Below are 21,658 nucleotides of genomic sequence, written 5' to 3' on the forward strand. Positions count from 1 at the left end.
TTATTTTAAGTATATAAAAATAAGTATATATACTAATATACTAAAGTAACCTTAATTATATTATTTTATTTTTTAAAATATACTTTATTTATTTAATTTCTTGTGCCGGGTAAATCCCCGTTCTACACCTCTGGCAAACACTAGACCAAAGCCGCACGATCCGCACACAGCAACCTTGGTTCGGGTCCTGGTCTTGGTTATATTGGCGATGACGTTGGCCTCGGCGATAGCTCTGGTCATGACGACAAGTACGACCTGCGTTGTGATGTTGGCAATGTCCCCGGCGATCACGGCGGCCCCGGCGATCACGGCGGTCGTTGGCAGTCACGTCGTGACACCTGATGGGCGGCTTGCAACATATTGAGATGGATCGAGATGAAGGGGCATGTAATAAGGCACTTGTGGTATAGTAGAGTTCAATACATTGTAGAATTGCTGCTAAATTTTGTCCGTTTATCACGAATTTTTACTTGCTAAGTTTTTGCTCAACAATCACCATTCCTTCCACCGAGGTTTCACAAGCTATGCGTATCAAGTAACCACCCGGGGCTTTGTTTGATTTACCAGCCAAGGGAACACAGTAGTCACAATTCAGGTTTATATATTGCGTCCCAAACGACAGACTCAACCAAAGCCCACCATTACGGATAAAGGTCCCGATGGTCGCGCTTGATGGCATCGGCGCCCTTCTCAGCAACCATGTAGACCGAGTTCTGAATACGGCAGTCGGGAATGACGGGAATGACAGACGCGTCAATGACACGGAGGTTCTTGACGCCATGGACCCTGAGGCCGGGATCGACGACGCCCTGCTGGATATCCTTGGACAACCGAGCCGTGCCACAAGGGTGGAACGAGGTCTGGCAGCGGTCAAGGACGGTCCTCTTCATGGCGTCGTCGTCGTCCAGCGGCATATCCCAGGGGTACTCGTCCTCGACAATGTCCTTGAAGCCGTCGCCGTTTTTCAGCACGTCGTACGCGTACCGGATGCCCTCGCGGACGGCGATAATGTCCAGGTCGTCGTTGAAATAGTTGAGGTTAATGTTGGCCTGCTGCAGGGGGTCGGCGCTGTTGAGGGTGACCTCGCCGCCCTCGGAGACGGGCCGCACGAGGTCGACCATGACGGTCATGTAGCTCCCCTTGTTGGGGTGCGGAAAGTGCCACTGGAAGGCGCTGCCAAACAGCGGGATAAAGTCGAGCTCAAAGTGCGGCTGGCCGTATGGGCAAAAGGGGTCCCGGCCGTCGTTGGCCGCCTTGGCCTTGCGATACTCGGGAGACCTCTCGAGGTACTTGTCGATGCGGGGGAAGCCAATCATTTCGAGAAACGGCGATGCCATGGCGCCGGTGTGGCCCTTGGCGTAGGCGGACAGGACTTGGTCTTGGAGAGGGCCCTTTCGCAGGACGTGGCTGTCCATGGAGTAGCTGTCCTTGAGGCGGAGGCAAAAGGGGACGCCGGGATGGTCAAGCAGGTGCTGGCCGACGTGGCGCGAGTCGACGAGCAGGGGGATGCCGTGCCGGGCCAGCTCGGGGGCCGGTCCGATGCCGCTCAGCATGAGGAGCTTTGGGGACTCAAAGACGCCCTCGGAGACAATGACCTCGCGGGTGGCGTAGAAGCTTAGCTCCTGGCCCGAGGCGGCAATGACGGTGACGCCCTTGGCGGTGCGGTCGGCGTCGTCAATGATGAGTTTCTTGGTGTGGACTTCGGGGAGGATGGTAATGTTGGGCTTGCCGGCGACGGCGAGGAAGCTGCCGGACCGCCGACCCTTGTAGATGGTGTTGATGCTGTGGACGAGGCCGCGCATCTCGCCGTCAAAGATGTTTTCCGTGAGCGGCTCGCCCGTGGACTGCCAGGCCCGGGTCAAGAGGTCGCGGAACGGCTTCATTTCCGGCATCAGCTCGGCGTGGGCAATGGGAATGGGACCGCCCGAGCCAATCTTGTGAAGCTCCTTGGGGTACAGGCCGGCGTCGTCGTGATATGTGACGCTCTTGCGAAGGTACGGCACCAGGGGGTCCCACGTCCACTCCTTTCCTCCGTACTCCTCCCACATGTCAAACGTGCCCTTGGATCCCGGCACCCACGAGAAGTAGTTGAGGGACGAGCTGCCGCCGAGGGCCTTGCCGCGCGTATTGGGCTTCTCGATGCGTTCGTAGTCGTCGCGCTTGACCATGGTTGTCTTGTAGGCCCAGTCGTACTGACTGCCTCGGATCTCCATGGCCCGCCCGGGGGTTCGGATCTCTTCATTGTCAATCGAGTCGCCAATGCCGGCTTCCACGACCAGAATCCTGGCGTTGGGGTTTTCGGCCAGGCGAGCAGCAACAGTGTTGCCAGCCGTGCCGCCGCCGACGACGATGAAGTCGAAGCGGGCACCGTCTTTGGCAGCCATGGTGGGGGTTTTGATGAGATGGTTAAAAGTATGTTTAAAGGGTGTGTCTGGGTTTAAAAGGGTATGCCTGGGTTGGTGCTCGACAATTATTCGGACTTGTGCCGGGATTTATATACTTGACTGCATGTCGTACTGTCGCCACATTGGGAAGTAGTAAACTGCCGCGCAAGATCAGCAGCAACCCCAGACGGCTGAGACGTCAAAGCGATATATCACAGTCCGCTGTGGAGTCGGCACTGGAGAAGGGGCGCAATATTGACCATATCTGATTCAAGGTTTCAGTAAAGGAACTGACCATTCGGAGGGTTCCGGCGGACATGAAGTGGTCTGAGTGGCCAACTCTCACGATGATAGGCAGTGCTTTTGGCTAGCTCCATGCAGCACCCGCTTGGCGTACAAATAATGTGACGACGGCTAACAGATTAGGTTTTGAAAACCTCTGACCCTATGCCGGGTGATCCGTCGGTCTTGGAGATGCTACAATGGTCAAAGTGACGACTCGAGTTGCTACTGTCACCAACTGCTGGCACTAGCCGTGTTTGGAATGAGTATTTGTCGCGCAGCTCACAAATCATGGCTGTCAACTACCAAGCGGAGGCCTGCAGATGGAGATGCATCATGACTGGCGCATTATTGTTTTGTATAACAGTAGCAGAGCCAAGGACCTGGCTAGCAAGCGGCTCGTTCGCAACTGGCAGTGATTGACGTAACAATCTTTTGTTAAAGCCCAAGGACACACAATTCTTTGATACGCTTTCACAGTGTCGGGGAATCGACGTATTGGGATCGGGGGAGCTTTTCATTGGCCGAGTGCATTTTCCTAACCAAGTAAGCGCCCGCTAGCTGCCGTGCCATGTGGGGAATAAACGGAAGCTTCCGCGACTCCGAGCCAATCAACCATGCGGCTTGACGCAGGACAAAGTTTACGAGGACAACATGTGAGAGACTGAGTTGAGTCATTTTACCAGAGACCGAACGCCGCCATGCTACTTGGATTCCAGTAAGCCAAATTGATGCCATTTCTACATTGCAACCTACGCTATCATGTCGCGAGACGACCCCGTCAAATTTTTGTCGTCTAAACTGCCCAGCTTCTGCCGCCAGCGCCACCAAATAAAGGTCCTCCGTCTCCGACCATAGACAGACGTAAAATTACGCCCGTTGCCTGGGATTGTTATTATTCGCAAGCAAGTTGGGCGAACCCTTCAGGTCACCCTTGACCTTGTCCTTTGTGGCAGTCTGCGTGAGAAACTCGAGGACATCTTTGCTACTCTTGCCAAAGACGGCCATGGCATTCAACGCCAGCGCCGCAACGTGGGGTGCGGCCATTGACGTCCCAGACAGCGTCTTTGTGGCAACGTCGCTCGTGTTGGAGAGGGACAGGATTTTGCCCCCGGGGGCGAGAATATTCACCTTGCATCCAAAGTTGGAGCTCGGGGCCACGCTCCAGTCCGACCGGATGGATCCCACCGTGATGGCCTCGTCTGCGCACGCAGGCGACGCCCCGGCCGCGTCTTTGGCGTCGTTGCCGGCAGAGGTAATGGTCAAGATGGGCCCGTTGGGGCGGTTAAAGGCCCGCTCGACAATGGTATTCCAGGCCATCGAGAATTTCCTCCCCCCAGAGTAGTTGATGACGGCACTGTTCTGGCGGCCCTTTTTGATGATGTCGTTCATGGCAAAGGTGAAGCCCAAGATGGCCTGAGACGTCAAGACCTGGCCGTTGGGGCCAAAGACCTTGACAGAGAGCACGCGGGCCTGCTTGGCGACGCCGTAGGTTTTGGCGGCAATGATGCCGGCAACGTGGGTGCCGTGGCCGCTTTCGTCGTCAAAGTCGTCCTGGTTGTCGGCCGTCTTGAACGCTGTCCAAAAGTTTTCGGCGCGGCCCTCGAATTCCTGATGCGTCGTTCGAATGCCCGTGTCGAGAACGTAGGCATAAAGGGTCTTGTCCTTGGGCCAGGGCGTGTAGAGATAATCCGAGTTGCGAAACATGTTGAGTCGTGTGGGCGCAGACCGGTGAGAGATGGCTTGGAGGTTCCATGGCGCCTTGGACTGCGCTGCCGTCTTCGGTTTTGCCGGGGGGGCGGCCGAGACGAGGCAAGAGAAGGCGGCGAGGAGTATTGAGATCTTCATTGGGTGACGATTTAATTGGCTTTTAAGCTTTATAACCCGGAATACTAGCAGTGATGGAGTCTGTTTGAGACGAGTAAATATACAAGACGCAAAGCGGGCGGAATGACTAGGCCTTTAAATAACACCGGCTCCGGGGCCCATCGGGGACCTCGCCGGGGCCGGCTTTATGGATTGGGAGGTCGTGATGCTGGCGTCAGCCACATTTTTCATAACCAGTTGCCGATGCGTATTTTCTTTATTGATTCATTAAAGTGTAGAGGACGCTTTTATTACATGTTAATGAACATGTATAGCGGGAGGCTGCACCCGGCGTACTGCTCGCCAACGTAAACCCGGCCACCAACTTTTATCCCGCCTTACCGAATCGGAAAAAAAAAAAAAAAAAAAAGAGACACTTTTTTCCTCGCTCCCCTAGCTATGAAAAGTGACAGGGATTTCTTCCTTCCAATCTATTGCTTTGGTGCCGCATTGACCGACTTGCGGAAATGCACAATCCGGAGTGGCCGTGGGTGTCAATGTGGCGTGATTTGGCGAGTCCGTGTGTTGGAAAGCAACAAGATGACTTGGCTATCGACGTGGTATTCTTTGCGCGAGTCGTAGCAGACAGAGTGCAACGGACAACCGACGCGGCCGCGTCGTGTGTAACAGCAATGAGTCCCGCGTTGTACAACAGAATGGGTCGCCAGAGTTGATGCCGGGAGAGTTCCGGTAGCTGGCGCGCCATGGGAGACGCGTCGTTTGCCGCGTCATACAGTCGCTCGAATCAGTTCTTGCTGCGGCCATGGTTGCAACCTAGTGGACAACTCGGAGCCTGAAAGCCTAGCAGGGTGAATGGGGTCATACCAAATAAGAGAATTATGTAGAGGTGTGGTAAAAAAAGTTGAAATCTCTTATCGAGACAGGTCACAGATCACTACTCCCTTGCCATTAAGCTTATATTATAGTTAAAAGCAAAAGCGTATCAACTCGGGTCCCTGCATATAATCCCCACAGACTCCCTGTCGCTGCCCAGACTTGCAAGGGTTGGAGTAAAGCCGAGCAAAGATGGAGGATGCAAGTGATCCGTGGGCCATGCGATAAGGCATGATTATAATGTAGAATATACCACAAGTCCCATAGTGACCCCTGTTGTCCTGACTCCTGACCGCCTCGGGGCAAGCGGAACAGTCCATGGCTCGGTATTATTGTACATGGTTGCTGAGTATAGCGGCAGTCGTTTACAGAAATGACTGCCGTTTCCCTTTCTTTGCTTTAAATAATGCTCAGTCAATACATCTTGCCCTGTTTTCATGCTCGCTCTAGTTCACCAACACTCTTTACACTTGTAGGCCTCCCTCGCGACATAGTTTCAATCGCTGCACAGCTCACAATGAAGTGCTTCCATTGGGCTGTTGTCCTTGCTGCTCTGCTTCAAACGGCAGCTACAGAAGAAACCTCGTCCAGCAATGGCGCCCAGCCGCTGGGGTAAGACAAGCCCCGACAAGGACGTGAAAAAGATAGTGCTGACCGTATTCAAGCCACATTGTGGTCCTCAAGGAAGAATTAGAGTCTAGACACCTCGACAGTCATCTTGAATGGGTAAAATCTGTCCACAAGCGCAGCCCGGATAATGATGGCGAGACCTATCAGGGCGTAAAACACACGTATGACGGGGAGGACTATGGGTTTCTTGGCTACGCGGGGCACTTTCCGCCGAGTGTGCTTGAGAATATAAAACGACACGAGCATGTAAGTCGTTACTCTGCAACACTTGTCGTCTTCTGTCAAGCTAAGTCTGCAGGTTGACTTTGTAGAGCGAGACCAGGCCATTACCCTCGTGCTTCCCGGAGAAGAAACGCCAGAGAGCCAAGTGGTTTCCCAAGATGACAACAAGCAGAGCAGCAGGATTATAGGCCGTGGCGGTTTGACCATGGGACAGGGGTAAGCGTGCCTCGTCGCAGACTGATGGCTTTTCTAACGTGATCAGGTACAATACGTTTTTGGACAAGGGAGCGATTCACAACGCCGTCCTCTTTAGCGAGGGAATGAATAAGAGAAGCGAAAATTCTACAGCAGAGTTGGTCAACCAGGACATGATGACGAGGTTCAACTTTACGCCGCCCAGCGCAGACTTGACGGATATCGACATGTCGTACTTTGACCGGCCTGATCCACGCGCTCTCATAGAACAAGTCCTTGCCGGCTTGGCCAGGGACGGAAAAAACACGACTGCACTCACCAAACGACACACGAGGACTGCTGGCCAAGACGAATGCAACGGTAGCATGCGTTTTACGTCGGAGCTGGTCGAAAATTACGAGCAAGTCCCACCCAACGTCCCAAGTGCTTGTTGTTTTATCTTCATGACACAAGCATCGACAACGTCTGATACAAATCAAGTCTTGTTAACACGACTCGCCAGGTCATATCTGCAGACGCTTGAAATAAGCGGCGGCGCAACTCTGTCCGGCTGGGGCCAAAGTGCATCCGTGTCGGGTGCTTACCTGAACAAGGCAGAGGCAAGTCTCTGTTGACCAATCCACGGAAAACCTTGATAACAAGAATTGTAGTTTTCCAAGAAATCCGTAATATTTGTAGCCATAATCAACATTGAGAGACAGCTCGACTCGCCCACCGGATTCGAATTCAACACGCACAACTATAAACCCAAGACGTTTAATCGAGACTTTGGCGACAAATGGATCCAAGGCAAGTCGCAAAGACAAACACATGGACCACACACGGCTAAACAGCGCCCTAGGCTTCCACGAAGGCGGGAAAATGATTGCTCGGGTAACTTTTACCGCCAAGAGTCAAATTGCCAAGAACGACCTCCAAGCGCAGTACGGTTTCGTCCCTGTTTGAACGCTCGGCAACGCTAACTGCTGCCCAGGGCCAAGGCTTCGTTGCGATTCTGGGGTGTATCCGGGGACATTGAAGCATCTGCCAAGAAGAGCATGGAGGACGTGAACACAAACGCCGACGTGGAGATTAAGCTCTTCTACCAAGGAGAGCTGGGCCGGTTCATGCTGCAGTCGGGCTCCCCGTCGAGCATCAGCGAGGGCACCGCGCAGGCGTCGTTTCTGCAGGCCAAATCGTGGGCTGACCAGTTTATCCAAAACGCCTGCCAGCACCGCTACGCGTACCGGTAAGAGCATCGTGGACTCGCGTCGGGGGTTGGATATTTATCATCTCGACAGGCCGCTTCTCGACGAGTACAGAAACATAGAGGGCTTCCCTGACGACCAGGTCGTGCCCGACTATTACGTTGCGCATAGAATGGTGTGTTGCCCTCTTGCCCGTCTGGTACATGTACTAAACGAATGGTTCTAGTCGTACATGATTTTGAGTCAGATTGTTGTCATTTCCGACATGAAGGACTATCTGCTGAGCCGTACGCCTCGTAGCTGCAAGCGTTTTTTCCCTTTCTAACCTTGTCTAGGCACCGATCTTGACATCAAGCTCAAGTACAGCATCCAGGTTGACGAAATAAAAATGGTGCAGCTGGGCAGGAACTGGGTATTCCGCATGGCCAAAAAAGACGGGGAAAGCAAAATACTAACGTGGATATAGGTCAAATCTACCGTTGAAAAGCCAGAGGATGCCATAACAACCGCAGGGGACCTCCTTGAAAAGTTTGACAAGGACTTCCGCGCCAAGTACGAAATGCTCATGCCGCAGAAACCGTACATTGCCGGAGTCAAGGTAAGAGCGTATTCCGCGAGGCATTTACCGCTGCTAAGTATAAATAGGTCGTCTACGGCGGATACCCAAACACGGACCCGCCGGCGGGCAGGGTCAAGGAAGTCGAGGGCCGTTCTGAAGATATTAATTACGGTCGGGGCGGAGAGTGAGTTGTGGCTACTCGCCCTCTACGACATGAATTAACACTCTGCAGTTTTGTTTGGCTTGTTCCGATCCGTACGGAGCACGCCGAGGATGCTTGCACCTCTTTTGAACTCGTCATCGACCAAGTCCCCGACGAGTTTGGAAACCTGGTCAAGGGCTCCAAGGACAAGAGCCGGTATCTGCGGTGCAAGAAGAGTTCGTCGAAAGACAAGATCCGCCGATTGGCGCTGTATCGGCGAAAAGATGCGCCTGCTCCACGTGTCACCAAGGATCCTCCGGCTTACATCAAGAGCTTGTTAGGCCGCTCATGGGTCGAGACGGTCCAGAGTTTCTGGGCCTTCACGGGCAGGACATCGAATATCAACCAGGGCCGGCATGGGGCGGATGAATTGTATCTCCTCTGGTCGCCCCGTGAATAGGTCGCGGCCAGGTAGGGACTTGTGACGTCTAGGCTAGGGTACTCGTGTGCTTGAATGCGCTTGCTAGCAATGAGAGGCACGTGTGCTATATTTCCAGTGGTTTGATTTGCGGCGGTGACTTCCAGGAGCAGGGTGATGTGAAGATTATGGCAGCGGTGGCGTGCTTTTGAGACAATTGTAGAGAAACGGCAATGCAGAAAACAGCCAAGCAGAGAATTGGCATGATTGCGTGCTCTGCCGTCTACGCGGAACCAGCTACAAGGAGCAACACACGGTAGCAAACTCCCGACGTTGCCTGGACAATGTCACATGTGTAGCGGCGCACTTGTACAGAGTCTAGACACGTTTCGTAGAGGCAATGACCTATTTAGAGACGTCCCCTATCTTGGCCACTCTGCAGGAACAGTTGGGATTGAACCGTCCAAGTTGTACTCTTGAGCGTCGTTTTGGAACCAGTCCCGGGAGGCGAAAGTCACAGCCCTCGGCATGATGGCCCGGCAAGTGAAGATCTCGGACACGTGGCGGCTCATGCGTTGAATGTGTGCTCTGGAGAGTGTTCAGCTCGTTCAGATGATGACGGCGATCCCAAAAGAATAAAAACATGGGCATCCAATGTGTGGCCCGGGGTGCCGTCAGAGTAGGAATCAATGTACAAGTTGTGGTCAAGACAGCCTCAAGTTCACACTCTCATCTCTCGTAAGGATGCCCGGTGCCAGGAGTCAATCGTTTCCCGACACGGCTTGATGTGTCTGGACTCTGGAGCGCCACGCCTGTTTTCGGACATCGGCACACTTTTTACCAAGTTGACGGAGCGCCTTGCCAGGGTGCCTCTTCGGTCGGCTCGGCCAATAGCAGGCCCCTGATACGTTGGACATCAGGTCAGCCCCGGAGCGATCGGAGCCGAACATGACGGAACATTGAATAAAGTTTATTTCTAGCACCCCAGCTCGGGCACCGGAACCGGCTCAACACCACATCTCTAGCCACCGAGTACAGCACTGATAAGGCCTGCTGATAACGGATTACCAGTTTGGACCTGCGCATGGTGATTGGTTTCCACATGCCCGGCGCTGGAGATTGCGCTGCCCGAGCGCCGGCGATCATTGAGCATCATGTCCAATACTATCCTCGACTGATAACTACCTAGGTACTCCGTAAAGAGGCAAAAAGGTAAAAGGCACCCGGGTACCGCGCGCCATGCTACAGTACGGAGTAGCGTATACCTGTTGATAAGCGACGGTTGCGCCATGAAATGTCTCACTTGTAGACAATCACTTCACCTCATCTCTGCAACTCGGCAACTCTTAAAGAGACAATGGAACTCGCCGCCTCCAGAGCAGCTCAAGCCTAAACCGCACACCTCCCCCTTCATTTTGCCTGCAGGCCACTCCACGACGGCCCGCCATGTCTGCCATGACAATCCGCTCCCTCACACCCACCGAGGTGGTCTACGCCGTGGGCGAAGCTGGCGCGCGCAAGGGGACCACGAGAGTAGACAAGGTCTTTTTCAGCGGCGTGTCGGCCGGCTGCTTGCTGGCATTTGCCTGCGGAACGGTGCTGAGCACCAACACGGCGCCGGCGTGGCAGGAGAACGCCCCCGGCCTGATCCGGACCGTTGGCGCCGTCGTCTTTCCCTACGGACTGTGCATGATTCTGCTCACGGGGGCAGACTTGTGTACGGGGTCCTTCATGGTGCGGCCGCCTTTCCCCCCGGCCGTGATGGCGACGGGTAAACGACTAACAGCCGTGTCCAGTTCACCACGGTTGCTGTTCTGCAGCGGCGTCTTTCCTGGTCCAAGATGCTGCTGCACTGGCTGGTGACGTTCCTGGGCAACCTTGCCGGGTCGCTGTTTGTGGTTGCCGTGATATTCGGCTACGGGGAGACGTTTTCGGCCGAGCCGTACCGGGCCGAGGTGGTGGCCTTTGCGACCAGGAAGCAGGTCTCGCCCGGGTTTGCCATGATTTTCCTGCGCGGCATCGGCTGCAACTGGCTCGTGTGTTTGGCGTGCTTCCTAGGGATGCAGGGGCGAGACGTGGCGAGCAAGGTCGTCGGGATCTGGTGGCCGACGTTTGCCTTTGTGTCGCTGGGGTTTGACCATGTCGTGGCAAACATGACGTTTATCCCCATGGCCATGTTCCTCGGGGCCCCGAACATTACGGTTGGCCTGTACATCTGGAAGGGAATCGTACCCACGCTCTTGGGCAATGTCTTGGGCGGAGGGTTGTTTTGTGGTGTGTATTGAACTTGACGCTGTTTCTGGCTGTTGGGCATCCGACTGACATGATGATGACTCTAGGCATGTACTACTGGTACATGTACGCGCTGGACACGGCAGACTTGATACGGCAACGCGGCGAGACGGGCAAGACAAACGGGTATAGCGTTGACGTGGAAGCCGGCGTGAATGCTTGAGCTAAGAGGGAGTTGATGTTTAAGTATACATGACTATTGACCACATTCAGCCCAAGGACCGGTATCCATAAGACTAGATATTCCATTGAACCATGAAATCGATAGTTGGTATGACAGCCGACGCCTCCCTCATGGCGTTGCTTGTATTTCTTGACCCCTTTATTACATGCTGTAACAAATAGACTGCTATACACTTTGGCGCCGTACGCCACGCACACTGCGAATAACATTGTTTCCATTCCCCCCAATTAACTCGGCCTCACCCAGACAGCTGTGGCCGGTTCAACCAGCCCCTGATGGTCGTCCTCGCCCGCCGGCGCCTCCAAAGTGATTGAGCTCACCATGCGGATTTTGACGCCGTCAAAGCCGAGAACAAACACTTTGCCAGACTCGCTATCCGTCATGGCCATGATGTGCTGCGGCAAGTCGCTGTGCGCCAATCTGACCGGCCACGGCGCGGGCTCAATGGCGTTGGCGATGCCGCCGCTCGTCGGCGTCTCCCAAATGTCGACGGCGGCGGTCCGCTTCAACGTGCCGTCCTGGTTCAGCGCAAAGGCGGACACGTAGCCCCTGGTGCGGCTCTCGAGGCCCCTCGTAGACGCAAACAGGTACTCGGGACCTGCGTCGCCAGACGTGCCGGAGAGCCGGACCTCGTCGGCCCAGTAGTCGCGGGCGTTTTCCCCCTCTGGCAAGAGGCTTGCGGCCTGGGCGTGACGCAGCGCGGCGACAGCCCCCTGCGCGTCTCTCTGTATGCGAAAGACGTCGACGATGCTGCTGTGCTCCTGGACAACGTAGAGCACGTCGCCGTTGGGGTGCGGCCAGGCGTGTCGCGGGCCGTCGTCGTCCCTGGGCGCCGCGTGCCGCCGCTGGTCGTGAAGCACACGCCGGCCCGTGTCGTCGACGGAAAACGTCCACGTGCAGTTTCTCCCAATGTCGGCGACGTACAGCGTGCGGCCGTCGGGGCCGAGGTCGCAGCCGTGTGCCCCGTGGCGGAGGCCGCCGAAATCGCCGTGGGGGACGGCATCCGGCGCCTTCGGGGCGTCTGCCTCTTGGTCGCCGGCAAAGTCCAGTTCCTGCACGAGGGGGCCTATCCCGCCGCCGTGCTCGACCCGAAAGACCTCGCCCGTCGGGCCGCCGACGCTGAAGATGTGCGAGCTGGAGCCGGTGACGTAGCCCGGCTTATTCCGGACGGGCCGGGAGCCCAGCAACTCCAGCTGCTGCGTCGAGCCGTGGTTCCGATACGCAGCGACGCTACACGTCGGCTTCGTCCAGGCCGTTGCGTACAGGGTCCGCTGGTCCGGGGAGAGCGAGAGCCATGAGTGAGGGCCGATGGCGTTGGTAATGCGGAGGACATGCAGTTGGTTCCCGTTTGGGTTGAAGCGCAGGGAAAAGATGTAGGGGAGGTTAAAGGTTCCGACATAAAAGTCTAGAGCGTCGCCTGCTCCTGTAGCATTGTCGAGGTTGGCGGGGTTTTCGGCGGCGCGCTGCATGCTGTCACGGAAGAGGAAGCGATGGGTCTGGAGATGCAACATGCAATCCTGTCAACCACGCGCCCTGGTGTTGCGTACACTGTTTCTCGGGCCAGGGGCAAAGGCACACAAGTTGAAGCGACGTGTCAACCGTCGAGAATCAACCAGCCGTGGCTTTAATAAAGGCGCAGCAGAACGTATACCTGTGCATAAGACTGACAACCGCCCCGGACCTTGCGGAGGAACGGAGACGGCTTAAGTAGCCCCGTTCGGCGGACTCCCAGCCAGTCAGGTGACGAGGACTAGACCCGGAATGGAAAGTACCTGCGGGTTTCGGGTGACGGGGACGGGACGGAGGGCCGATGCCAAGACATTGATCAATCTTCCGAGGCAGCTGCAGACTGGACTGCCAAACAGGGATGCAGATGCGCCTTGGCTGCAGGGGAACACGGCCTGCACCCTCTGCTCGTCGGGACTCGGGACTTTGGCGGCTATAAAGGCGCAGTGGCTGGCCAACTTGGCCCATCGGGTCATTGATTCTCTCACCGGATGTTCCACCGCCATGTCTTTGCCCGCCGAGTCAAAAATAGACGTCCTCATCATCGGGGCCGGCCCGGCAGGGCTGATGATGGCGACATGGCTGGCCAGGTGCGGCGTCGGCGCGCGCATCGTAGACAAGCGCGGCACCAAAATCTTCAACGGCCAGGCAGACGGCCTGCAGTGCCGGACGCTCGAGATCTTCGACTCTCTGGGCTTCGCGCACCGCGCGTGGCGCGAGTCCAACCACCTGCTGGAGATATGCCTGTGGAATCCCGACGAGCACGGCCGCATCCGCCGGAGCGGCCGCATCCCCGACACAATCCCCGGCATCAGCCGATTCCAGCAGGTGGTGCTGCACCAGGGCCGCATCGAGCGGTTTCTCCTCGACGCCGTGGAGGAGGCGGGCAGCGACATCCGGGTCGAGAGAGGTGTCGCGCCCACCAGCATTGACATTGACGAGTCGCGGGTGGACGACGACGACGCACACCCCGTCACCGTCAGGCTGCGCCGTCTTTCGGAGGAGGAGGCGACGCCGGAGCAGGCCGCGGGCTCTGGCGACGACGGCGCACCGGTCCAGGACGGCCTCTTCCGCAGCAACCTGGCCCCCAGGGACGACACCGACTGCCTCCTGTCCGCCGCGGCGGCCGGCACCGAGGAAGTCGTCCACGCCAGGTACGTGGTGGGCGCGGACGGCGCGCACTCGTGGACGCGGCGCCAGATTGGGCTCGAGCTCGAGGGCGACTCGACCGACTACATCTGGGGCGTCTTGGACATGGTGCCCATTACCGACTTTCCGGATATACGCATGCGCTGCGCCATCCACTCAGCCGACGCGGGCAGCATCATGGTCATTCCCCGCGAGAACAAGCTGGTCCGGCTCTACATCCAGCTCACGACGACGGAGAGGGTCGGCGGCGAGCCGGCCAGGGCAGACCGGTCCAAGCTGAGTCCGCGGGTGATTCTGGAGGCGGCGCAGCGCATCATGGCGCCATACACCATCTCCTACCGCAAGCTGGACTGGTGGACGGCGTATCAAATCGGCCAGCGGGTCGGCACCTCCTTTGCCGTCCACGATCGCGTGTTTCTGGCTGGAGATGCGGTGCATACACACAGGTATAAACATGCCGCGCAGTCTCCATGTGTCCAAGGCTAACACGGGCGCAGCCCCAAGGCAGGCCAGGGCATGAACGTCAGCATGCAAGATTGTAAGTGCTACGACAATTCTTTTCTACGGGAATATTGGCTCACGCCACGTGCGCAGCTTTCAATCTCGGATGGAAAATGGCCAGCGTCGTCAAGGGCCAGGCACACAGGTGCATCCTCAAAACCTACGAGTCTGAGCGGCGCCAGATTGCACAGGACCTCATCGCATTCGACCACAAGTTTTCAAGACTCTTCTCGGGGCGGCCGGCAAGGGACGTCATGGACACGGAGGGCATCAGCATGCAAGAGTTTAAAACCGCCTTTGAAAAGGGCCACATGTTTGCCAGCGGCATAGGTGCGTCAAGACTCTACGATACACCCACCCCGGCTAACAGATGACAGCCGTCGACTACGGCAGCAGCGTCGTGGTGGCCAAGGACGACGGACACGGCAGAGTCGTCTCCGACCAGTCCGCCGCCCCCCACGTCCCTGTCGGGAGGCGAATCCCCAGCGTCAAGGTGCTGAACCAGGCCGACGCCCGGCCGTGGCACCTGCACGAGCTGCTACCGAGCAACGGGCGCTGGCGCGTTCTCCTTTTCCCCGGCGACGTCACCAGGGACGAGCAGCGGCAACGGCTCGCCCGCGTCGCCGCTGCGTTTGACGACGAGGGGTCCTTCCTGCGCAGGCACACGCCCGTCGGGGGGCGGTGCGACGACGTCTTCGAGGTCCTCACCATACACCGCGCGCCGCGGACACAAGTCACCATTTTCGACTTTCCCCCCGTCCTGCGACCGTATGACGAAACCGACGGCTGGAGCTATGACAGGATCTTTGTAGACGATGTTTCGTATCACGAAGGCCACGGGGAGATGTACCGGGCATTTGGCATCGCGCCGGCCGGCTGCGTCATGATTGTCCGGCCGGACCAGCATGTATCGTATGTCGGGCCGCTGGATGACCCCGCGGCGGTGAATCACTTTTTCGCCCGTTTCATGACGGATCAATCCCGCCGTGGTAGTGTAGATAGCAAGACCCCGATGCCAGCCAAGTGTTGACCTAGGCAAGGCGAAGAGAGCTCATGTGGAAGCCTTGGTGCTGTGAATTATCCCTCCGGGGGCCCTGCCGGGGGCCGCCTGCGGCGAGCTGTGGCCTGCGGCCGGCGTTGACTATGTAATCCAGCATCGGAAGTTGGCTCAGCCGGATCGGATGTTCGTCATCGGAACCCCACATTTCCCCCGCATATATCATCCGTCCGGCCTGTTGGGGTCTGCATGTCTTCGACCCGAATATATTCTCCAGCGACAAAAAGTTCCGAGTCTTGCACAAAGACGAGAGACGTTGACAACTGGCCCCACCGCCAGAAATGAAGCCTCAAGGACAGCAAGACCGGCTGCAACAGAGATGCTCCAGGGCATGTGACACGTAAGACCATCCTTTCGCTGTTGGGACGCGGCAGCCAGTCAAGATTGCGTGCCCGCTCCCATTTTTAAAAAAAGAAAAATACAACAACTGGCCCTGACAAGACCCCCCAGATGCAAGAAGCGCAAGGAGCGATGTGATGGCCGCCAGCCCTGCGGTCGGTGCAACGAGCGCGGAGTAGAGGACAAATGTCGTTTCGACACAGACCATGGCGTCCGACGGCGCCGCGCGCGGCATCTAGGCACGGCGAAGCAGTCGGCGGCGGCGACGGCGCTGGATGCCGAGGGAGTCGTGTGTTCGCCCCAGTCTGCAAACACGGCCTGGGAGCAGCAGTCGTCGGTGGCCGGGTTGCACCAGTCCCGGCTCGTCAGGGACAAGAGGGGCAGGTTTATATTCCTGGGCGACTCGGCAAACCTGTCGCTGCTCCGCGTCGTGCGCGACGTCGCCAGGACGTGCCACGGGGAGTCGAGATTCGTGGCCGATCCGCTGCGCGCCGGCTTCGTCGAGGCCTCGACAGACGACAGCGGCAGCTGGATGGACGCGGCGGGATGCGAGCCGGCCCCGGCCGTGTCTGCCCAAGAGGCCGAGTCCCTGGTGGACATGTTTGAGAGGGCAACGTCCGGGCTGGTAGACTCTGTCGACACGGTCGAGCTGCGGGCGCGCCTGGCCGCGGCGCTGCATCACAAGTCGGCGCTGCCGGCGCAGGACCGCATCGTGCCGTACCTGGTCGTGGCCATTGGCGCCCAGTCGTCGCCGCAGCTCGGCCACCATGCCGAGGGCTTCTTCCGTCGCGGCCGGTACCTCGCCGCGCGCCACCTGACCGACGACGCCAGCATCATGACGGTCCAGGCGTACGTGCTCATCACCATCTACCTGCTGTCGGCGTCGCGCCGGAACACGGCCTCGATGCATCTGAGATTCGCCATCGGGTCCCTGTACGCGCTCGGGATACACAGAAAGGCCGTCGCGCTGCGGTTCACCAAAAAGGAGGCTCTGCTGCGGGAGAAGCTGTGGACGACGGTCCGCATCCTCGACCTGTTCCTGAGCGCCTCGCTCGGCCGGCCGGTGGCTACGACCGAGACCCGAAACACGCGGCGCCAAGACGAATACTCGGCGTGGAACGACCTGTGTGCGATTCTCGAAGACGTCCTGACCCAGGTCTACGAGCGTCGGTCCATCACGGCAGAGGTGGTCGACAAGATTGGACAGCACCAGAGAGAATGGGCAGACGGGCACACCAGGGCCCAGGCGACGGCGCAACCGGCGGCGACGGCAGCACCGGACATTGGCACCCTCCACATGAAGCAAATGTACTACTGGACCATCATGCTGCTCACGCGGCCGTTTCTGATTGAGCGAGTCGTGGCCCACGTCCACCAGACGCCAAACAACAACCTCGGGCGCTGTGCGCTGCCGGACCTGTCCGTGTCCAAGACGCTCGTGTACGCCTGCGTCAACTCGGCCATCAAGACCATCCGCCTGCTCGAGCCCCTGGCGCGGCGTGCAGACGTCCCAGCCCGGCTGCCGCTGCTCGTCGACGCCGCGTTCCACTCTGCCCTGACTGTCGGGTTGGCCCATTTCGGCGACTTGCACCTCGTTTTCCCGCTGGCGAAGCATCTCGACCTGGCGCACTCGATTCTGTCCGCGTTTGCCGACGACCCCGTCGCTTCGCGCAACGCCGCCATTGTCACGTTTCTCATGGAGGTGTGCCAGCTTCACATTGAAAGGCGACACGCGGCCAACATGGACCTCGAGTGCGAGGCCATTGGGAAGCTGTTTGGCCAGATTGACCACCCCCGCGAGCAGACGGGCCCGGGCCGGCCAGAGGATGCTGGAGAAGCCGGCCCGTACGATGGGGGTTTCCCCGACACGCACGCGTCCCCGGGTAACTTGCCCCTCGACGGACTGCCCGACGGCCAGTTACCAAACGCAATCGGGGGTTCGGCGTCTGTCTATGCGGGTTCTGGTGTCTCGCAGTCGCCGCCGCAGATGATTCCGGGTTTGGACCCGTTCGGGCCGGTGCCGACGGCTCTGGATGGTTCACTCGCCGGTGACCCGCAGCTGTTTTGGCTCGACTTTGAAAAGGACGTTTCTTCCCTATTTACAATCATTGGTCCGACTTGAATCTGGGCATTTCTCGCAAGCGTTGACGGCGTCGGCGGCATACACCTACTGAGTGGGTGGTTGTGAGCCAGCCATGTATACTATATGTAGTTTGTTTATAAATGTAGCGGGCTTCCGCTTTTCTAAATTCTGCCTCAAATAGTCTAATCAAACCAGAGAATTAGCTGCCACGTCGATCCATCTGTGATACAACCTGCTTGCTTGATTTGGCAACATGCAAACAGCTCACTTTCAAATACACGGATTAGAGTTGCTGCTGAACCCCATCTAGTATCCGAACACGCATGAAATGGGCGACGGGAAACAGTAAAAGTTTCCATTGTATGAACCCAAAATATATTCCAACTCACCTGGAACCCTGGTAATGAACATGATGGTAGAGCAGCCAAGGCTGACACAAGATAACCAGCAACACTCTTCAATCACATTCCATTCATTGCGTCTCCTACTTTCTCAGCCCACACAGCACCACCGCCTTCGCTACGGCCATCGGGGACTACCGAAATCCATTCGCGCCAGGCAAGACGCGCCACAAGTGTTATGCCTCGAATGCAGGCTGATTGTGCATGATATAGTTGACAGCTCAGCCAGTGAGGTTGCGGCATGACAAATATGTTTACAATGGCCCTGCCTACAACCCCCTGCACATAGATCGTGGTGGGCCGAAAGTCCTGTTCAGTGATGTGCCGTCTCCGTAAGCTGTCCGTTGTGAGTTCCAGCCGCGCCTAATGGTGTCTGACAGAGAATGAGGCACACAAAATAGTATCAAGTCAGCAGAGAGGGGATGGAATTGCCCAGCAGCGGGCCTCCTCCTGCGTGTCAAGTTGGTCTGCTCTTCCGGGCTGTGTCCCTTCTGAGATGTCTCTGGAGCTACATCACTCGGACGACCTGGACACGCCTTTATCAAGGGCCATGCTTGACAAAAGGGTAATACCGATATTTGTTGGCGGGTGACTCCGTGGTAAAAGAGCAACTTTGTTGGCGCTTGGGGGCCCTGCAACATCTCGGGGCTGTCGGAAATTTTTGCCCAGGGTTGGGCCCCTGTCCGAGCCGTGGCGTCACGAGGGACCGGCCGATTGGCTTCGAACAAGACACGTCCGAGTGAGACGGACATTGGAGACGTCGTGGCGTTGGAGAAGCAGACATCTTGATACCAGCAACCAACAGAGGGAATGAGCGCAGTAAATGCGGATACCAAACGTCCGAGCGAATCCAGAAACCTGCAAACATCCACAAAGCTCTCCGAGTTTCATACTACTCTATTGTCAGTTCCGGTAGTACAGTTACGTCAGCTCAGCGCAGGCGGACGGGACGGGGAGACGGGGGAACAGGAAACACGATCAACATGCAACCAGGGGGACACACATCTGGACCATCCACATGCAGCATCGGTCACCCCCAACACAACAATGCATGCGACGCTGCGGGGACGTCGCAATCGTGGGGAAAGGAACTTGCACACTCCACAGACTCGCTGTCGAATAACACTCAGCGACAACAGAGCCGTAGGAAACAGCCCGACATGAATCGGCTAGTCGATCATTCTTGCGTCGTCGACTGCTCTCAGACGCTTCGCCTGTTGGTGGTCCACCTTGAAGCTAAGAACCAGGACGCGGCGCCCGCCGAGGGCCGGCACAGCTGGGATTGTTGTCAGAGACTCGAGTTGCGGAGGCTTTGAAATCTGGCGGATCAGCCCGTCTTGCGGAGAGACGATGGAGGCGAGGGGATGTCTATTCAGAATCCCAACTGCTTGGTTACCACGATGTGACGCCATAATGTATATATAATGCAATCCCATCCCCATCAAAACTGCGAATACTAACCGCCGCGGCAAGACCCAATGGCTCCCCATCTCGGCCTCCGCGGCTCCTCTCTGAGTCGGGCCATCATCTGGCTTGTTGTTTGCCCGGCATTCTTTTGCTACGGATACAACCTGAGTGTTGCGGGCGGGTTGTTGACGCTCGACTCGTTTGTAAAGACGTTTCCCCAGCTAGACACGATCAACACCGTGGGGAATGAGCAGCATGACAACGCCACCATCCAGGGTATACTTTTCCTCTCTCGCGCCACGCAAACCCTCTGAAAAAAAAAAAGGCAAACGTGACAAGAATAACACTCGGCGGCAGGAACTGTCGTCGCCCTCTTCACCGTCGGTGGCGTGTTCGGGTCGTTGTCCTGCATATACCTCGGGGACAAGCTGGGCCGCCGACGCGTCATATTCCTAGCCTCCGCCATCACCGTGGCCGGCGTCGCACTCATGGCCTCGTCGTTCAGCCTGGCCCAGTTGGTCGTCGCAAGAGTGGTTCTGGGCGTCGGCACCGGCGGATATCTGGCCACGGTGCCGGTGTGGCAGTCGGAAATGTCCAAGCCGGCCAGGCGCGGCGCCCACGTCGTCACGGACGGCATCTTCCTCGGCGCCGGCGCCTCGGCGGCCCTGTGGATCGACCTTGGCTTCTACTTTGTCAAGACGAGCTCCATCTCCTGGCGCTTCCCCCTCGGCGTCCAGGCGGCGCTTTTGCTGACCATGATGGTCTTTGTCTGCGTCCTCCCAGAGTCGCCCCGGTGGCTGGTCAAGCAGGGGCGGCAGGGCGAGGCGAGGCAGGTCCTCGCGGCGCTCAACGACGTGGCCCCGGACGACGACCGCATCGCCCAGGACATTCGCGACATTGAGCTCTCCCTGTCCGTCTGCGGCACGCTGTCCTGGAAGGCGATGCTCAGCAACGGGCCCCAGCGCATGTTGCACCGGACGGTGCTGGCGGCCGCGGGACAAATGTTTCAGCAAATGTGCGGCATCAACCTCATCTCCATGTACGCCACCACCATCTTTGAGCAGTATCTCGGGCTGAGCCCGGTCAAGTCGCGCATTCTCGCCGCCGCCATGTGCCTGACGCAGCCCTTTGGCGGCTCCCTCGCCTTCTTCACCATTGACCGGCTGGGACGGCGCGTCCTCATGCTGTCGAGCGCGGCGGGCATGGCCGTGTGCATGGCCGTTTTGTCGGGGACCATGTCGGCAGGGGGAAGCACGGGGGCCCTGGTCGTGGCCGTCGTCTGCCTCTTCGTCTTCCAGTTCATCTTCACCGTTGGATACGCGGGCCTGACCTTTCTCTACGCCACCGAAGTCGCACCGTTGCAGCTCCGGGCGGCCATCAGCGCCGTGTCGACGGCCGCCGTCTGGATCTTCAACTTTTTGCTGGCCGAGGTGACGCCCATCGGGTTCAACACCATCGGCTACCGGTACTACATTGTGTTTGCCGTCCTCAACGCGGCCATTGTGCCGAGTGTGTACTTTTTCTTCCCCGAGACCAGCGGCCGGTCCTTGGAGGAGATTGACGAAATCTTCTTCAGGTCCAAGAGCATTTGGGATCCGCCCAGAGTCGCACAATCACTGCCTCGCACGCACGCGGGCGGTGAAGAATCAGAAGAGTCGGCATCATCATCATCCGATGTCAAGGCAAGGGTGGAGCATACATGATGCGCAGATTGGCTTTGCGGGAATGGAAAGGCTACGTGTAAAGGCAAGGATTGCAAAATCATGCTCTATTCCGATGTTTCTTGATTGTTCTCAGAAAAAGACACGAGGAAGAGGAAAGTGCGGATGGATTTTCATCCGCACGCGAGGCCGTTTGTCATCACGTGATCGCGTGAGACCTCAACAGCAGGTCGGTAGTGCCAGATGCAAGTTGTCAGGATGGACTTGTAATGTAACACGAAAAAAGAAGGCATCTTGTAATTGGGAGTGGCGAATGGATTGGCTCAGATCGGACCAGATTAGCTTTGCCGGCCTACTCC

General features: G+C 57.5%; 8 protein-coding genes across 8 annotated transcripts; 5 read left to right on the forward strand and 3 right to left on the reverse strand.

Annotated features, from left to right (window-relative positions):
* Positions 1 to 641: 641 nt before the first annotated feature.
* On the reverse strand, positions 642 to 2,384 carry MAA_07744 (glucose-methanol-choline oxidoreductase; the record flags this gene model as incomplete). Its single annotated transcript, XM_007825742.1, has 1 exon — positions 642 to 2,384. One exon carries the CDS (start codon positions 2,382 to 2,384, stop codon positions 642 to 644), a length of 1,743 nt encoding a protein of 580 aa, XP_007823933.1.
* A 1,152-nt stretch (positions 2,385 to 3,536) lies between these two features.
* Positions 3,537 to 4,514, reverse strand: MAA_07743 (subtilisin-like protease; the record flags this gene model as incomplete). The annotated part of the gene is made up of 1 exon (XM_007825741.1): positions 3,537 to 4,514. One exon carries the CDS (start codon positions 4,512 to 4,514, stop codon positions 3,537 to 3,539), a length of 978 nt encoding a protein of 325 aa, XP_007823932.1.
* Positions 4,515 to 5,883: 1,369 nt separating this feature from the next.
* On the forward strand, positions 5,884 to 7,027 carry MAA_07742 (subtilisin-like protease; the record flags this gene model as incomplete). Its single annotated transcript, XM_007825740.2, has 4 exons — positions 5,884 to 5,978; positions 6,032 to 6,242; positions 6,295 to 6,434; positions 6,481 to 7,027. 4 exons carry the CDS (start codon positions 5,884 to 5,886, stop codon positions 7,025 to 7,027), a joined length of 993 nt encoding a protein of 330 aa, XP_007823931.2.
* A 247-nt stretch (positions 7,028 to 7,274) lies between these two features.
* Positions 7,275 to 8,761, forward strand: MAA_10600 (proteinrelated to zinc finger protein odd-paired-like (opl); the record flags this gene model as incomplete). The annotated part of the gene is made up of 8 exons (XM_011412318.1): positions 7,275 to 7,336; positions 7,387 to 7,641; positions 7,694 to 7,775; positions 7,827 to 7,887; positions 7,936 to 8,012; positions 8,067 to 8,198; positions 8,246 to 8,343; positions 8,392 to 8,761. 8 exons carry the CDS (start codon positions 7,275 to 7,277, stop codon positions 8,759 to 8,761), a joined length of 1,137 nt encoding a protein of 378 aa, XP_011410620.1.
* Positions 8,762 to 10,165: 1,404 nt separating this feature from the next.
* Positions 10,166 to 11,174, forward strand: MAA_07741 (Formate/nitrite transporter; the record flags this gene model as incomplete). Its single annotated transcript, XM_007825739.2, has 3 exons — positions 10,166 to 10,453; positions 10,516 to 10,993; positions 11,059 to 11,174. The coding sequence occupies 3 exons, from the start codon at positions 10,166 to 10,168 to the stop codon at positions 11,172 to 11,174; spliced, it is 882 nt and encodes a 293-aa protein (XP_007823930.2).
* A 248-nt stretch (positions 11,175 to 11,422) lies between these two features.
* On the reverse strand, positions 11,423 to 12,664 carry MAA_07740 (muconate cycloisomerase I, MLE; the record flags this gene model as incomplete). The annotated part of the gene is made up of 1 exon (XM_007825738.1): positions 11,423 to 12,664. The coding sequence occupies one exon, from the start codon at positions 12,662 to 12,664 to the stop codon at positions 11,423 to 11,425; it is 1,242 nt and encodes a 413-aa protein (XP_007823929.1).
* A 541-nt stretch (positions 12,665 to 13,205) lies between these two features.
* MAA_07739 (glycoside hydrolase family 16) lies at positions 13,206 to 17,869 on the forward strand (the record flags this gene model as incomplete). Its single annotated transcript, XM_007825737.1, has 5 exons — positions 13,206 to 14,296; positions 14,348 to 14,388; positions 14,445 to 14,681; positions 14,729 to 15,263; positions 15,859 to 17,869. 5 exons carry the CDS (start codon positions 13,206 to 13,208, stop codon positions 17,867 to 17,869), a joined length of 3,915 nt encoding a protein of 1,304 aa, XP_007823928.1.
* A 1,840-nt stretch (positions 17,870 to 19,709) lies between these two features.
* On the forward strand, positions 19,710 to 21,341 carry MAA_07738 (General substrate transporter; the record flags this gene model as incomplete). Its single annotated transcript, XM_007825736.2, has 2 exons — positions 19,710 to 19,914; positions 19,996 to 21,341. 2 exons carry the CDS (start codon positions 19,710 to 19,712, stop codon positions 21,339 to 21,341), a joined length of 1,551 nt encoding a protein of 516 aa, XP_007823927.2.
* Positions 21,342 to 21,658: the final 317 nt, after the last annotated feature.

Source organism: Metarhizium robertsii (genome assembly GCF_000187425.2).
Source record: "Metarhizium robertsii ARSEF 23 chromosome Unknown MAA_Scf_1, whole genome shotgun sequence".
NCBI classification, from domain to species: domain Eukaryota; kingdom Fungi; phylum Ascomycota; class Sordariomycetes; order Hypocreales; family Clavicipitaceae; genus Metarhizium; species Metarhizium robertsii.